Source organism: Gopherus evgoodei, chromosome 3 (genome assembly GCF_007399415.2).
Source record: "Gopherus evgoodei ecotype Sinaloan lineage chromosome 3, rGopEvg1_v1.p, whole genome shotgun sequence".
NCBI classification, from domain to species: domain Eukaryota; kingdom Metazoa; phylum Chordata; order Testudines; family Testudinidae; genus Gopherus; species Gopherus evgoodei.
In genome coordinates, this window is record NC_044324.1 from 22,854,776 (window position 1) to 22,873,071 (window position 18,296).

Consider the following 18,296-nt stretch of genomic DNA (forward strand, 5'->3'; position numbering starts at 1 on the left):
ATATTTTAGGACAGGGAAACAATAATATACTGGTTGGTTGAGGAAAAGAAGCCAAGTAGGAGAATTTGAGGATGAGTAAAAGAGAGGTGGCAGGATCAGAAGCACTGGCTCGAATATTTATTTACACGTCATCTTAGACTGTTTGGTATTTGGGGCAGGGAGCTTTTCTTCCATCAGTTTTTAAAATGCCATACAGATTTACAATGTTATATAACTAAGTAATTATAATACTACTGTAACATTGGGTGACTCTTCAGGAGCTAATACATGGGTTTATCTTACAGTAATATGGGTTTATTATTTTAAACACACTGCAGTTTTTAAATTCAATTTCTACTACAACTAAGGGAAACATGGAAAATAATCTTTTGTCTTAATTTTTAATAAAAGACCATCTGCCATTTAGCACATTACTGTATTATCTGATTTGTTTTTGCTAGGTAATGAAATTGTGAGTATGATTCTCCTCACTGGTTTTACACCAGTAAAACCCCATTGATATCAACTAACAACTTGATTTAAATTAAATGTGAGGAGAAAATGAGGCCATGGTTATGCAAAAATGTAGCAAAATTATCCATCAGATCATTTAAAAAAATAATCACGATCTCCAGTTCATCAGTATTCAATGTTATTTTGTAAACTGAATATTTATATTTGTGCTGAGCAGGGCCAGCTTTATGACCCACGGGGCCCGATTGGAATACTTGGCGGGGGTCCGCGGCTTTGGCGGCATTTTGGCAGTGGGAGGTCCGCTCCGGGGGTTTCGCGGCAGTGAAGGACCCCCCCACCCCCCTGCCACCAAAATGCCGAAGTTCCCCGGAGCGGACCTCCCGCCCGCCACTGAAATGCCGCCGAAGACCCCCAGAGTGGGGCCCCCTTAGGCATGGGGCCCTCTTCAGCACGGGGCCTGATTCCGGGGAATAGGTGGAATCGGCATAAAGCCGGCCCTGGTGCTGAGTTATGATTATAATTTTTAGGTTTAAAAATGGCATTATCACTAACCTCTCATTAGCTGAAATCACCCCAATCTGAAGTACCATTTACCTAATGGTTCACAGATGTGTGATTCCAAATTACAACTGAACTTTCAAAACATATTGAATTAGGAAAAGAATAAATGCTTACAAAACATGTTTTCCTACATTTGCTGACATTTAGACAGGGCGCTATTTTGGATGTGTCATTTATTTGCACTTTATGATATATAAATGAATCACTCATGCACCCAATTCAAATGCCTTGTTATAAAGAACAAGATAAGCATCTCTCATTTAAAGACACCATTGTGTTCAATTTGTATTGTAGAGTCATGTGCTATTTTGTCATGCTTTTCACTAGCTCTTTCACCTCACTTTCTCTTTGACCTTTAACCTGAAGTTTTAGTCATCACTTAACCGCTTCTGTAATGATGTTTTGCTACATGATCAAACCCATTAATTTACAACCCATTATAGTTGTGGCCCACAAGCATTTCTAGTAAGCTGGCTTTCAGTGCTAGTAAAGCCCTAATTCTGTCATCATGTTATTAGTGTTGGAATGGCGTGTACTGATGAATTTGGCTAATGTTGAATAAATTCCACAGCAGGAGGTTATGGCTTAAAATAGAAAAGACTCTTTATTAAGTTCTTTGTATGGTCTATGGATGCAGATATAAAAAGGAAAACTTACTATCATTAGTTAATTTTAGATACCTTCAGAAGTAATCACAACCTTGAAGGTGCACTTCATTAATCAGCTGTGTATAACAATATCAAAGTCAGCTGCATACAAACACGGTTGTTTTAACACAGAAACTGGTTAAAAGTTTTAACTATCTATTTATGGATTTTATACTAGCACTCAGCATCAGAGTATTTGCGTTATATGAAATCTGGGAAATATAAAAATAAATAAAAGTCTGCCTGATCTCAATACAGTGTAATAAATTAGCATCACTTAGCAGTTCTGAGGACAGAGAATCTAATATACTCTTTCATGCATTAAATAAATACGTTTCCAAAAAATGTATCAATTAGGTTCTACATTGTACATAAAGTAACTACAAATCTAAATACTATGCACGAGTTATGTGATAGTACTTACAAAAGCTTAACTGACGACTTTCACAAAATTCTGCGTACTGGGCTGAGTCCATCATTCGTGTTTGTCTTTCTGCTCTCTGAAAAACAATGGGTAGATTTCAATAATGCACCTTTTTCAAACAAGAACCACATACTGCAAAATAAATGCCACCCACAAAACTCTTGCAGCCATAACTCTGAAGTTAACCCAAAAATTAAATGTTGTTTTAACAGGAATAAGATGCGCAAAAATAACACACGATTGGGTTATTTCTCATGGGTAATATTTGCCAACGGTAAGATTCAGAATTTTGATTCCAGAAGTTTGCTTATATATGTTTCTTATGCAGCACAACAGTTAGGGCTCAAGCCTGCAAGATGCCGAGTACTCCCACCCTGATTCAGGAAAACACTTAAATACACATTTAAATTTAAGTCAGTGAGTAGTCCCATTGCGTGCTTAATGTTAAGCACATACTTGTGTTTTCCTGAGTCAAGGCCAAAGGGCTCAGCATCTTGTATAACTGAGGCTATGGCTACACTAGAGAGGTTACAGCAGCCAGTTGCACTGATGCAACTACGCTGCTGTAACTTCTCAGTATAGCTACTCTAAGCCAATGGGAAAGAACTCTCCTGTCAACTTAATTAATCCATCCCCAGTGAGCGGCAGTAGCTATGTTGGTGGGAGAAGTTTTCCATTGACACAGCACTGTCCACACCAGCGCTTAGGTCAATGTAACTTATGTCACTTGGGGGGTGGCTTATTCGCATGCCTGAGTGACATAAGTTATACCAACATAAGTGATAGTGTAGACATAGCCTGAGCCCTAAATCCTTTTGAAATAGACACTAATGAAATTGTAGCGAATGGAAGACTGACACCACCGTGGGGATGCACCAGGTCAGAAGGGGAGCAATAGAGGTGAGCTCTGCTCCATACCAAATTGGTACATACAGCAGCACTGGGATGGTGATTGTTGGCATTTTAACTAGTAATGTGTGCCTTCATTTTTATTCTTCAGAAAGCAAAGGCAGCTAGGAGAGGAAGAAAGTGAAAATTAAACAGGATAATTAAATCCCATTTGAGAAAAAAAACATTCTATAGGATAGTTTTAATTGTATTTCATACAGATATAGTTAAATGTGAAATAAATTCTTATGTAATACAGTGCCTCAAAACAGTCAGAGTATTCAAACCGAACATGTTTATACATAGTATCCCCTCCAAATATCTGCAACACCGTATTTAGGCCAAGATTCAACCAAGCATTTATGTTTATATTTAATTTTAAGCACATGCTTGAGTCCCATTGACTTCAATTGAGCAATGCTTATTTACATTAGCTGAGAATCTATCCCATATAGACTTAACACCCTCTGTGACAGTCTATACTGTTATAGTCACCACTTTTACAAGACTATGATAAAATCTGAACAAGTATGCCTTGTGAGGTATCATTTGAAAAGTCATAATCTGCTGAATATCATTATGTTGGAATTTGTGTAGCTATACTATATGTGAAGCTTTGAGATTCTACTGTATGATTGTTACTTTAATCTTAGAGAAGGGAGTGTACCACCTTTCAAACTGTAACTTAACAAATAAAGGAAAACCATTCAAACTAACAAAGGCAAAATGTTGGCAGCAATAGTACAATCTTGGAATAGGAGTAGCCAATTGCACCACAATCCACAAATTTACACTCACTGCATATAGCCAGAGTTAACATATCAAAATTACAAACTAAGAAGCGATAAATGTGGTATATCTTGACTTTAATAAGTTTTTTTATATGGTCTTGCATGACCTTCTCAAACAAATTAGGGAAATATAGTCTACATGGAGCTACTATAAGGTGAGTGCATAACTGGTTGGAAAACTGTTCCCAGAGAATAGTTATCAATGGTTCACAGTCAAGCTGGAAGGGCACAACGAGTGGGGTCCTGCAGGGACCAGTCTGGGTCAAGTTCAGTTCAATATCTTAATAAATGATTTAGATAATGGTATAGAGAGTACATTTATGAAGTTTGCAGACAGTATCAAGGTTGGAGGGGTTGAAAGTGCTTTGGAGGATAGGATTAAAATGTAAAATGATCCGGACAATCTGGAGAAATGGTCTGAAGTAAATAGGATGAAATTCACTAAGGACAAATGCAAAGTACTCCATTTAGGAAGGAACAATTGCACACATATAAAACGGGAAATGACTGCCTACGAAGGAGTACTGCGGAAAGGAACCCAGTGGGGTATAGTGAATCACAAGCTAAATATGATTCAACATCAAGAAACAGTTGCAAAAAAACAAACAAAAAAACCCAACACAGTTCTGAGATGTATTAGCAGTAATGTAGTAAGCGAGACACGAGAAGTCATTCTTCCTCTCTACTCCACACTGATAAGGACTCGACTGGAGTACTGTGGGGAGGGATAGCTCAGTGGTTTGAGCTCTGGCCTGCTAAACCCAGGGTATTGAGCTTAATCCTGGAGAGGGCCATTTGGGGATCTGGGGCAAAAATCTATCTGGGGATTGGTCCTGCTTTGAGCAGGGAGTTGGACTAGATGACCTCCCGAGGTCACTTCCAACCCTGATATTCTATGATTCTACTGTTTCCAGGTCAGGTGCCACATTTCAGGAAAAATGTGGACAAATTGGAAAAGGTCCACAGGACAGCAACAAAAAAAGATTAAATTTCTAGAAAACATGACCTAGAGGAAAAAAATAAAAAAATGGGTTTGTTTAGTCTGGAGAGGAGAAGACTGAGGGGAGACATGATAACAATTTTCAAGCACATAAAAGATTGTTACAAGGAGAAGGACAGAGGATAGGAGGAGAAGCAATGGGCTTAAATTGCAGCAAGGGAGGTTTAGGTTGGACATTAGAAAAAACGTCCTGTCAGGGAAGTGAAGCACTGGAACAAATTGCCTAGGGAAATTGTGGAATCTGTCTTTGGAGGTTTTTTAGAATGGTTTACATCAGCAGTTCTCAAACAGTGGGTCATGAGTTCATTTTAATGGGATTGCCAGGGCTGACATTAGACTCGGTGAGGCCCAGGGCGGAAAGCTGAAGCCTGAACTCAGCCCCACCTATGTGTGCTGAACCCAAAGCTTGAGCAATTTAGCTTTGCGGGGCCCCCTGTGGCGTGGGGACCTGGGCAAACGCCGGCTCTGTGCGCTACTTCTTTTTGCAGACACATGCCTATCAGAACTGTCTGAAATAGTTACTGAGCAACTGACTGAGCATGTTGTGGTTGAAGCCAGTTTGAAAAGTTGCTGTAGAAATAATTTTAGCAATGGACCGTTTTCTCAAGAAAATTGGAGGAAAGTGGGGTGGATGAAGGGGAGTTGATTGCCACTTGCAGCAAAAGAAGGCTTGACAGCAACGATCCTAAGAGCAGTAAAAATCCAAGAAGCCACAAATATGATCTGAAACATTTGGAATCTAGATTTACATGGACTGATTTTGAGGACTCATGGCCACAGCGTTTGGTGCGTAGTGAAGTTCCGGCAAAGTATAGCTTAAGACCTTCGAAAATGTTGCAGCACTTACAGACACGGTACAGTTCTCTTCAAACAAAACCACTTGATATTTTTCAGGAAAAGCTGAGAGTGCTACAGGGCCAGAAAACAGTACTGAGAACAGCAGCTACAGCAAATGAGAAAACCCTTGAGGAATCTTTTGATGTGTCATATTGGATAACTAAAACTAGGAAACCGCACACTATTGGAGAAAGTTTTTTCTGCCACATGCCAAGAAAATGGTTTTGATTATGTTGGGGCAAGGTGCAGTGACTCAACTTGATTCGATTCCCCATCTAACGACAATATTGCCAGGCGTATTCACAATATGGCAAATGACATGACTGAACAAGTGATTGCCAAAATCAAGTGAAGTCCTTTTGTTTCACGTTCTATTTGATAAAACAATGGCTGTCTTTAGGTGTTGCTCAGATGCTGTCATACATAAAATTTGAGAATGACAAAAAACTCCAAGAGAAATTTCTGTTCTGTCGGTCATAACCACAGTATGCTACAGAGGAACAGCTCTTTGCACTTTTGGATATTTTTGTCTCTGATTCTGGCTTGGAATGGCAGCGCTGTGTAAGAATTTGCAGTGATGGTGCTCGTGCAATGACTGTAAAAAACAGAGGGCTTTCACCTAAGTGCAGGCTGTTGCACCACAAGGATATTAGATTCACTGTATTATACACAGACAAGTCCTAGTTGCAAAAAATACACCTGTTCTAAAACAAATTCTCAATGAAGCTGTTTGCACAGTCAACTTCTTCCAGAGTAGCTCAACAAGTGTACGCCTGTATAGAGTTTTTTGGATAAGCTCAACATTAGCCATTAAATTTAATATTGTAGTCACCTAAATGTTTAGAAAAATATCCAGGTGTTCTCCCCCCTCTTCAGTCACTCTGACTTGTAGTGAAGCTTTAGTGTTAACATCTAATGCCTCATATTTATTCTCTTTTGTGAGACCTAACTGCAAGGACAGATGTTGTATTTCATTATTTTATGTTCTCAGTTCCTTTTCTGTGTACCATACATTCCTCCACCTCCTCTGTTCTGCTTGCCTGGATTTACATTCTGTAGCAACTGCTGTTTGAGATGTCAAATTTTTCATTGAACTTTTTCCATTATGGTATATGATACATCTTTGCCAGAAAGGATTGCAGGCAATGGAAAGATTCTTTTCTACTGTCTCCTCTGAAGACAACAGAACTTTTGTTACAGATTTTAAATTAACAGAAAACTGTTGGGATGATCATATTTACCTTTGGTCTTCAACATCTTGATAAACAGTAAAGCTTTACACATTATATATTAATTTAGTCCAGGATGGAGAGCTGCAGACTTTGCTACAAAATTTCTTTCCAGTTCTGCTCCTTTTCCCCACCAATGCATAAGCACGATTGTAGCATTATTTCTTATGCTCTAAAGATTTTTTTTTATCTTAACATGTGCCCCAGCTCCATATCTCTTCTAGTGACACTGTAACAGTGATCTGTTCTGGAGGCCACCTTGCCACTTAGATGTTGAGTCATACGTTTTGAGGTCAGAAGGGACCATTATGATAATCTGGTCTGAGCTGCGTAACATAGGCCACAAAATTTCATCAAGTGATTCTAGCATCAATCCCATAACTTCTGGTTGAGTGACATTTTTTTTAGAAAAACATCTAATCTTCCTTTAAAGATTCTAGTTATGGAGAATCTGTCACATCCTAATTAATTAATTAACCTATTTTTAAAAAAAATCACCTTTTATCTAGTCTGAATGAGTCTAGCTTCAGCTCCCTGCTACTGGATCCTGTTATGCCTTGTTTTGCCACAGTAACAAGCTGTCTCCTATCAGACATCTTCCTATGTAACCTCTTAACCATTTTAAACAGATTGAGCTTCTTTAGGTTCCTGCTGTAAGGCAGGTTTTTCCAGACCTCAGTTCATAGATATTATATGCTATAGAAGGGACTCCATCTTCTTGAAATATCAGCCTAAATAGGAGTTTGTGTATCAGAAGTACACCCAAGGACTGCATGTACAATATTTAGGGGTAGATTTTCAAAAGGGCCTAAGGTTTTTCAGTGGCACTCATGCTCCTAAATGGGATCTATGCTCCTAAATCCATTAGACAATTTTGAAAATCTCTTGTGCCGAAATAAACAGTAATTTCTTCTGAAAATTTTATATCTCTTAATGTGAACTAACACTCATTCTCCATTAGCTTCTGTATACCTAATGGTTCAAATGGTTTCAGACTTTATTTACTTTTGTTTGATCTATTTATGGGTGATGCAGGTCAAATCATGTACCAAGGCCATGCACTCTTTCAATACAGGACAGTTATAGGGAATGGACAACCCTCGCAATGTTGTCCAGAGTAAGGATGGCAACAAAGAACTGTTATTCAGGTACCAAGAGGTAAATTATTATCTTCATATGACTAACCATTGAGAGCATCCTTGTGTACAGAGGGAAATAACTAGATAAGGGAAAACAGATTTATATGAGAGGTTACAATTGTTGGGGAAAAAATTCCTGTACCCACAAAGAAAAAGGAAATCTAACATAATCCCATCCCCCTGGGGGTATACAACAGTGACACTAACACACAATCACAGGTCTTATGTCCAATAGCATCTAGCATCCCATAGTTCCTGTAACACAGGGCATCGTAACCACAAGCACTGTACCAGCCTCACAAACTAAACCTCAGAGCAGTTACGTTAAATTAAATGGGACAGCAATGACCAACGGTAATCAAACTACAGACAAATTGTTGATACATCATGATCTATGCACTGACTCCAGAATTTTCTAACTAAAGAATACAGTGCACCAGAGGGGAAGTCTCTCTCACTGTCTTCCAAGGGACAGGTAGCAAGTAACTCCAACAAAACTAAAGATATCTTCTTGCTCCAGTATAAAACTTAGGGATGTTAAGCGACTAAAAAAATTAATTGAGTTAAGTGCACCATTAAAAATAATATAATGCCATTTATTTAAATATTTTGGATGTTTTCCACATTTTCAAACATGCTGATTTGAATTACAACACAGAATACAAATCATTTAATATTTATTTTTTATTAAAAGTATTTGCACTGTAAAAAAAAATAAAAGAAATAGTATTTTTCAGTTCACTTAATCCAAGTACTATAGTGCAATCTCTTTATCATGAAAGTTGAAATTATAAATATAGAACTATGCACAAAAAAACTTGCACTCAAAAATAAAACAATGTAAAATTTTAGAGCCTGCAAGTCCACTCAGTCCTATTTCTTGTTCAGCCAATCGCTCAGACAAACAAGTTTGTTCAAATTTACAGGAGATAATGCTACCCACTTCTTGTTTACAATGTCACCGAGAAGTGAGAACAGGTGTTCTCATGCTACTGTTGTAGCCAGCATCACAAGATATTTACGTGCCAGATGTGCTAAAGATTCATATGTCCTTTCATGCTTCAACCACCATTCCAGAAGATGTGTGCCCATGCTGATGACGGGTTCTGCTTGATGATAATCCAAAGCAGTGTGGACCAACGCATGTTCGTTTTTATTATCTGAGTCAGATGCAACCAGCAGAAGTTTGATTTTCTTTTTTGGTGGTTCAGGTTCTGTAGTTTCCACATCAGAGTGTTGCTCTTTTAAGACTTCTGAAAGCTCCACACCTCGACCCTCTCAGATTTTGGAAGGCACTTCAGATTCTTAAACCGTGGGTCGAGTGCTGTAGCTATCTTTAGAAATCTCACATCGGTACCTTCTTTGCGTTTTGTGAAATCTGCAGTGAAAGTGTTCTTAAAATGAACAACATGTGCTGGGTCATCCTCCAAGACTGCTATAACAAGAAATATACGGCAGAAGGCGGATAAAACAAAGCAGGGGACATACAATTCTCCCCCAAGCCATTCAGTCAGAAATTTAATTAATGCTTATTTTTTTAATGAGCATCATCAGCATGGAAGCATGTCCTCTAGAATGGTGGCCAAAGCATGAAGGGACATACAAATGTTTAGCATATCTGGCACGTAAATACCTTGCAATGCCGGCTACAAAAGTGCCATGCAAATACCTGTTCTCACTTTCTGTTGACATTGTAAATAAGAAGAGGGCAGCATTATCTCCCTTAAATGTAAACAAACTTGTTTATCTTAGTGATTCGCTGAAAAAGAAGTAGCACTGTGTGAACTTGCAGGCTCTCAAATTTTACATTATTTTGTATTTGAGTGCAGTTAATGTAACAAAAAAAAATCTACATATGTAAGTTGCACTTTCTCAACAAAGAGATTGCACTACAGCACTTGTATGAGGTGTATTGAAAAATACTTTCTTTTATCATTTTTACAGTGCAAATATTTGTAAGCAACAATAATATGCACTTTGATTTCAATTGCAACACAGAATACAATATATATGAAAATGTAGAAAAAAATCAAAAATATTTAATACATTTCAATTGATATTCTATTATTTAACAGTGCAATTAAAACTGTGATTATTTTTTTTAAATTAATCACGTGAGTTAACTGCAATTGACAACCCTAATAAAAATATATTTGCTTCTTAGGGGACTTACCTAAAGAGTGAAAGCTATGAAACCCTAGGGATATGCCAGCTACAATTGCAGGTTGATGCATTTTGTTTCCTCCTGGAACCCAGGTACAACAAATGACACAAGTGACACTTTCCTAATGGTTTATCTGAAGGAAAAAAAACCTTCTTAATACAGTGCCAGTCCCCTTTGCAGTGGGTTATTAGTCATTCTAAGCAGTTAAGAAGCTGAATTGTGTGGCATACAGCACAGTTAAAACATTGGTGCATGCTTCCCTTGGAACATGCTGAAGGATGCAGCAGATAGGTGCTGGCACTGTAAATGTATGCTTATCTTACTTTCAGCATGAAGGACTAAAAAGGAAGACCAGAAAAAAAAAGGAGGAAAAAAAAAAAAAGGAAAAAGTAAAGCATTACCTGTTGTCTCTCACCATCTAGGATGAAAAATAATTTTATTTTTATTTCATTTGAAAGTTTTCACATTTGACACATACAGCTTTTTGGGTGTGAAGACAAAAGGCCAAATGTTAACTTACTTACTGACTATTTAGTGTTTGGAGGAAACGTATCAAGAAGCTGCTATAGTGGAAAATCTGAAAATGTACATACCGTGACTGCCCCCACCCACCCACAATGTTTGGCAACAATCATGATGAAATTGTTGGCTTCACAAACTACTTGCATATTCATATTGTGCCAGGAGTTCCTGTTTCTAAACACCTCTTCATTGTGTAGCTTTCATAGCTTCAAGGGAGCTAGGAGTGTACTCAGGAGAAACAAGCATTGCTCTGCATTGGCTGGAATTGCTATGAAGTAAAAGGAGAAAATGGGCATTTAGTTTAAAAGAACAAATGCGTCATGGCCTCAGACACTGGTGTCTGGAAATATGTACCATTTCCCAGTAATGTTCTATATGCCTGAGAGAGTGGTTTTCCTTTATGGTACTAGAACAGTGCAGTGACATCTACTGTACTTGTCAGCTCCCAGGTAACAGATCTGAATGGCTCAGCTTTGAATTTAAAAAAATGGTGTTCACTAGAAAAAAAGAGATTTTGTAAGGTAGCTCAATAGCATAGAGTCAACAGAAATATGTTGAAAATACATTTTAAATCCTGTATGTCTTGAAACTGTTAGCTGAGGATTTTCATTATTTAAATGTCAAAGAAAAACATGGACTTGCTCTTCTTAAAACCACTTTTAATGTAAGCGGTAAGCAAAGAAAAAGGGGTATTAAGGAGTAAGCCTTCTTAAAGATTAAACACTCAGGCTTTTATATGGAAAATAACAATCTCACTTTAGGATAGATTGATGGATGTTGTGATAAAATTTACTGTAGGTTTGGCCATAAAGTACAAAATACACAGGCAATTCTTTGTTATCTTTCTTACTCTTGCTTTATAAAACATACTGTACATTCTGTGCTATCCATTAGTTTGAGTAAGTCCATACAACAAACTTGAGACCTTTGATGTCATGTAGTTTCGGTGCAGCTTAATTGTAGGGTTAGCTTACATATGCGTTTTGCCTAATATCTTCACTTATTAGAGTAACATCTAGCCTGAGGCACTTTCTGGTATACTGAAACAATCCCAATTTTAATGAATTTGTACAGTCAATCTAATCAAACTTTGCTTTTCAGTTTACAAACTTGAATTTTCAAGAAAATTAAACTGATTTACAGAATTTAAATTTTTAAGAACTGATTTTCAGAGGAGTTGAAAGGAAAAATTAGATCCTTAAAATGCATATATTATTGTGAAGACCAGAAATCCTCACAATATAGAGCATGAGATTTTATATCAAGAAAGAGACTATTATGTAGAATACTGTGACAACTAAGCATGTGGACTCTGAGCAACATCAAGAAGACAGATTGAAAAGGGCAGGTTTTTGTCTTGTTCCAAATTGTAGAATTGGTTGTGGAAGCCTGGGTATTTGGAGTCTGAAGTTCCTTAAGAAAGAAGTTGCTGTGTGTGTGAATGCCATGATGTGTGTGTCCCTAAACTTTATCTTATATGAGTCATGACTGAGTGCCGAATCTATAACTCTTTGTGAGTTACCACAGGATAGTTTGAGTACAGTATCTGCATTTTCTTTAGAGAGAGAGACTTCTGTAGAAAACAAAGTAAAAAGATTAGGGCTATTCAGTGTAACGAAAAGTGATTAAGGGGGGTATATGAGAGAGGTTTATAAATCACGAATGGTGTGGCAAAAGTGAATTGTGAAGTGTTAGTTACCATTTCCCACAATACAAAACCCAGAGGTCACCCAATGAAATTAACAGGCAGCAGATTTAATATATAAATGAGGAAGTAATTTTTCACACAACATACAATTAGCGTGTGGAACTCACTGCCACGGGATGTTGTCCCTTCTTCCCCACTCCAAAGCACCAATCAGTGTAGCTAAGTTAATATGGAAATCACCTGCATCACTTCCCTTTGGGACAAAGTGGAAGCAGGGATCCAAGGGGTGACTCTCTGAGAAGCAATTTAGTTTTTGCTCTGCTCTTGTAACAGCCAACTGTGCTGTCCCATAGTCAGGGTTTGAAGTAACTCCACGATCTAGCTCAAGATGTTAAAAATGTATTCTAACTAGAGTTCTCCAACTGACAGATTTTTGGTTCACTGGCAATTCTGAAAAAAAATTTTTAAAATGTTTTGGGTTGAATAGAAAATGAAATGTTTTGAAATTTTCAGGAAATTTAAAAGTAAAAAAAACAAAGATAGCAGTCAAGCAAAAGGTTTTCTTTTGAGTATTTTTAAAAGTTAAAAAAATTAAGAAAATTCCTAAATAAACTGAATTGAAAAAAATCAAAACATTTCATATTGAAAACACCGAAACAAAATATTCTGATTTTTTTCAGAATTTTTTTAAATTTTAGTTTGTTTTTCCTACCAAACCAATCTGGCAAAATCAACATGAATTTCTGAAATGTTTCTGTGTCACCAAATCTGCACTTTTACTGAAAAATAGTTTCAGTTAAAAATTGTCAACCAGCTTTAATTTTAACAACGTTTACGGAGGAAGGTATATTGCCAAGAAAATTCAGATAACGTGAAAAGTTTTGAGGGGATTTTAAAGTAATAAAGAAAATCATAATATAGAAACAATCCTGTAAGTAACAAAAAGTACTTCCCCTGCAAGTATAATCTCACTGTTCAAAGAATATACTGCTCTTATGTTACATGCTCATTGTTCCTTCAGTACTGGGTTTTCCTTGTATACATATATAATCTCTAAATACTGAATTTATTTCAACATAGGTTCATATCAGATTCAAATGTCCTTGAATTTATTACTGCTGGTGTGAAACACGGAGCTGGAACCTGTAAATGAAACATTTCTTGTTCATGGGATACCTTTGATTTCCCTAGGAAAATATTTTTCTCTGTTCCTAAATATATCTCAACGTGTGTTGTAAATCATGTGTTAAATTTATGACTAATTTCTACCAGTGTTTTCCAAAAGCTGTTAAATATTGGATAAACCTTGCTAGCAAACATAAAAAATTATGTGGGGCTTATTACCAGACTAATACATTATGAAGACCTACCTTCTTTTACTTTTCTGATTGAGGATGCTGTAACCTTTTTCTGTGGTTTCCAATTGGCCGTACATCAAAAACTCTACATACCAGGTTAATATGCAAGAGACCTTTATGTTGCTGAGAAGAATTCTTCTTAAAACAACTTCTAGTTTTACATCAATTTCCAGATCGGATGAACATAAACAACTTTAAAATCTCACCCGTAAAAGTATGGCTACAGTTAAATCTTTTGGTCATTTAGGGTAAACTTCAAAGAATTGCCTGGGAGAGGCACACAGCACACAAAAGCTCTTTTCCGCATAATGGGATTTTCCATATTATCTTCCACTAGGGGCTAAAACTGTCCCTTGTACTCTTGCTGTTTAACATTAATACGACAACTGCAGAGATAGACTAAGAAATTGAACTGAAAACCTGATTAAACTTGGAGACATTTAACATACATTTCTTTTGACTGCACAATGAAAGATGTATCTAAAATAATATCATTTAAGGGCTGAAGTTTAATAACCCATGCCATATTGCATTTTGCTCATGAGAACCTGAGTCTATGCAAAAATGTAATGTAAATTACGTTGCGTGATACCAAGGAGCTCTTTCTGGAATCCTCCAACTTCTCTCAATATTATTTTTTTTCCTTCGATCATTTGCAGAAGTTTTGTTTTAGATCCAAATTTTGGGTAGAATCCCTTGCTTCCAGGAGAAATAATTTAGCACTCTAGAGAGCAGGCAGATATTTGAAGACCTGCCTTAAACAAAACAGTAACTCCAAAAAATAATGGCAAAATATGTGTGTTCAAAGTCAAGGAATTCAAATCACACAAATCTATAAAAGTGACTGAGTATTATGCCAATAATAGTGCAATTTTAGAGGATAATTTTTAAAAGGTTTAGTTTGGGAATTTTTTTTTCCATCTAAATGAAGTGAGGTTAAAGTCACAATAGTAACTAATACTGACAACTGCTATCAAACTTATTTGCTCACAATGAGCCACATTCAAACCAGTGTAATCGAGTGCAATTCCACTGATTTAATGAATCTTAAGTCTGAATTGGGTTGTATGATTAGGGTGAAATCCTGGTTTCACTAAAGCCAGTAGCAAAACTTGCATTAACTTATCTAAATACAGTATTTCATACAGTATTTCATTTTGTGTGTCTTACACATTTTTAATTTGGTGAAAGAAAGAAATAAGATTTTTAAAAAAATATATGTTCCAGCACTGCAGATCCAAGCTAGCTTCAGAACAAGAATTTGCATTCTATTCTGCCTCATGCATTATTAACACAAATGTCACCTAGTTTCAGGATTTGTGTTTACTAGATGAAGTCATGTGTAGTGCAGGAAGAAAGAATCATGAGTTTTGGATACCCATCTGAATGTACAGTTCTCACAGACAGAGAAATCCCTTTCTAAAAACATGATAGGAGAGTCACCAGAATATTAAACTCAATGAGGCCACTTTTACAGAACATAACCACACTAAGTTTCTAGCACCAACACTAATATCTTAGGAACAAATTCTGTCCGTAGATGCATGCACTTGGCATGTGTAGTCACCAGGAGCTGTGCACATGCATCTAGTACAATTTAACTAAAACAAGCTGCCTGCTGTTTTTACTTTAACATCTGAGATAAGTCAAGCTGTTTTTCCATATAAAGGCACAGTGAAGAATTTGAAGACTTATTATTCATGAACAAATCTGCATTCAAAATTAGCACAATGAAACAGTCAACAAATTCTGAAAGAAGAATAGTTTTCTTTTCAAACACAAGATGTAACACAAAATATATTCAAAGAGATAGGTTTGATGAAAATATGAATAATATTATAGGAGCACTGTAAGTATCCATGGCAACAACATGTCAGAGTATATGGAAGTTTTGAAAGATTATATTATAGGAAAAATCTCTTGCAATTGGGTGTCATCTGATTTAAGATTATAAAATACTCTTTCTTAAGGTTGTCGTCTCAAGTGAATGTTCCTAATCATTTTAAAAGATGGAGGTTTTTTTATTAAGATTGTGATGAATTGTTTTCATGTGTCACAAGCATGTTCATCAACAGAAATCTGCCACACAAGCAGATCTAGCTAAAGTCTTAGTTAACAACAACAACAACAAAAAACATAATAAAATGTATCTCTAGCTATGCCAAGTTTCACTCTGTAATGAACAAAAATCAGAGAAACAAGGTGAAAGGTTACAAAGCAATTTCAGCCAGCCATTTTTCAGGAAGGACCCAAACTAAGTATCTCTTTAAGCGGCGGCCAGCACAACCCTCAGCCCATGCCGCTTCCCACAGCCCCCCATTGGCCTGGAATGGCAAACTGCGGCCAGTGGGAGCTGTGATCGGCCGAACCTGTGGACGCTGCAGGTAAACAAACCATCCCGGCATGCCAGAGGATTTCCCTGTCGGGCTGTGTGCCAAAGGTTGCCGATCCCTGATCTAGCATATACATTTGTATAAGATGACATTTTATATAGAGGTGTTGTAGATTTGTTTTCTCTCTTCTGTGGCATATGGATGGACATTTTGGATATTAAGAAGCACCAGCCCAAAAAAGTCTTGAAGTCACTGTTTCTGTAGGAACCAGCAGTGATGGAAAAAGAATATGCAGTGGTATCCAAGAATGCATTCTTGCTATTTTGATACAGAAAGTGTGTGTATGAATATTTTTGTTAGGATTCAATTTATGGAACTGAGGCCACTGAGTCAAATACCGTGGTTAGACTTTTTAAACCATTACCTGCTAAGATTCAGAAGGCAAGATAAAGATAATCAAATCACATGCTTCAGGGAGCAAGCTAATCACCTGAAGCATTAGAAGGAAAACTAAACATTTAGAACACCAATTGGTTGTGCTTTGCATGTATGTGTATACAGAGGTATCTTAATTACAAAGCATCAGGTATATAGAGACAGAGACCTATGGTCTCATCAGGTGTTGCAATTCATAGGTTTACTCAAAATGTAAAATAAAACTGGGTTTACAAAAACTGTTAATTACTTACAAATAATAATAGTAATATTGTAAATGAATAAATAAGGCAAATAACATCATACTTTAGATGTAATCATATAGCAATCAAAGGGTATATGTCTAGACCAGGGGTCGGCAACCTTTCAGAAGTGGTGTGCCAAGTCTTCATTTATTCACTCTAATTTAAGGTTTTGTGTGCCGGTAATACATTTTAATGGTTTTTAGAAGGTCTCTCTCTATAAGTCTATTTATTATATAACTAAACTAGTGTTATATTGTAAAATAAACAAGGTTTTCAAAATGTTTAAGAAGCTTCATTTAAAATAAAATTAAAATGTTGATCTTATGCTGCCAGCCCGCTGCTGGTCTGGGGTTCTGTTCATCTAGGCCGGCAGTGGGCTGAGTGGGGCCTGCGGGTGCTACAGGGCTCACGGCAGGGGTCTGAGGTGTGTGGGGGGGCAGGGCTCAGGGCAGAGGGTGTGTGTGTGTGGGTGTGTGGGTGTGTGGGTGGGTGGTCAGGGCAGACGGCTGGGTGACTGCCCCCCCCCAAACCTCCAACCCCCCCGCTCCTTGTCCTGACTACCCCCTCCTGGGACCCCACCCCCTATCTAAGCCTCCCTGCCCCTTGTCCCCTGACTCCCCCCCTAGGACCCTACCCCCTACCTGTCCCCTGACTGCCTCAACCCTTATCCATACCCAGACAGAACCCCCTGGATTCCCATGCCTATCTAACTGCTCCCCACCCCCTGACAGGACTCCCAGAACTCTGGCTCCATACAATGCCCCCCTGGTCCCTGTCTGCCCCAAACCCCTCTCCACACCCCTATCTCCTGACATCCCCCCTCAGAACTCCCAACTCATCCAACCCCCTCAGCTCCTTGTCCCCTGACCACCCCCTCCAGAGACACCCCCACCCTAACTGCCCCCCAGGAGCCTCCTTGCTCCCTGTCCCCTGACTGCCCTGACTCCTATCCACCCCTACCCCCTTACAGACTCCAGGACTCCCATGCCCCATCCAACCCTCCCTGCTCCCTGACTGCCCTCTCCAGAGACCTCCAACCCTAACCACTCCCTCCCAGAATCCCACCCTCTGCATCCAATCCCCCCTGCTCCCTGTTCCCTGACTGCCTCCACCCCTTATCCAACCCCCCCTTGGACCCTTACCATGAGGCTCCCCGCTCATCCAGAGCCCTGCTCCGCCCCGCCCCTCAGAGCGCTGAGCGCAGGGCAGCAGGGCTCCGGATGAGCAGGGAGCGTCTTTCCCTCCTCATGGAGCCAAACGCTGCCCCGCAGGAGCGTGCGTCGGCAGGGTTCCGGGGGAAGGCGGGGGAGGGGTTGGCAGCTTGCTGCACTTGACCTGGCGCTCCCGCCCAGGAGCACAGACCCTGTGGCTTGCCGCGTCGATAGGATTTTTAATGGCACGCTGGAGTCCAGGCAGGCCCCAGCGTGCCATTAAAAATTGGCACACGTGCCATAGGTTGTTGACCCCTGGTCTAGACTGCAATCACAAAAGGTGACTGAAGCTTGGATAGCTTTAATCTAGCTATTTCGGGTCCTGGAGCAGTGAAGTCACAGCAAGTGTGGGTTTCAGCATGGGCTAGCCTCCCAAGTAATCATCCAGGGTCCTGGGTGGCTTGAACAACC

At 38.5% G+C, this 18,296-nt stretch overlaps 1 protein-coding gene across 14 annotated transcripts in view; it reads right to left on the bottom strand.

The window, feature by feature from the left end:
* SUPT3H (SPT3 homolog, SAGA and STAGA complex component) overlaps positions 1-18,296 on the bottom strand; it is a 520,171-nt gene that overhangs the window by 138,440 nt on the left and 363,435 nt on the right. For all 14 annotated transcript variants that reach the window (XM_030555257.1, XM_030555249.1, XM_030555250.1 and 11 more), the window contains one exon: positions 2,086-2,161. In XM_030555257.1, coding sequence (XP_030411117.1) covers positions 2,086-2,161 — 76 coding nt within the window. The remainder of the gene's footprint in view (positions 1-2,085; positions 2,162-18,296) is intronic.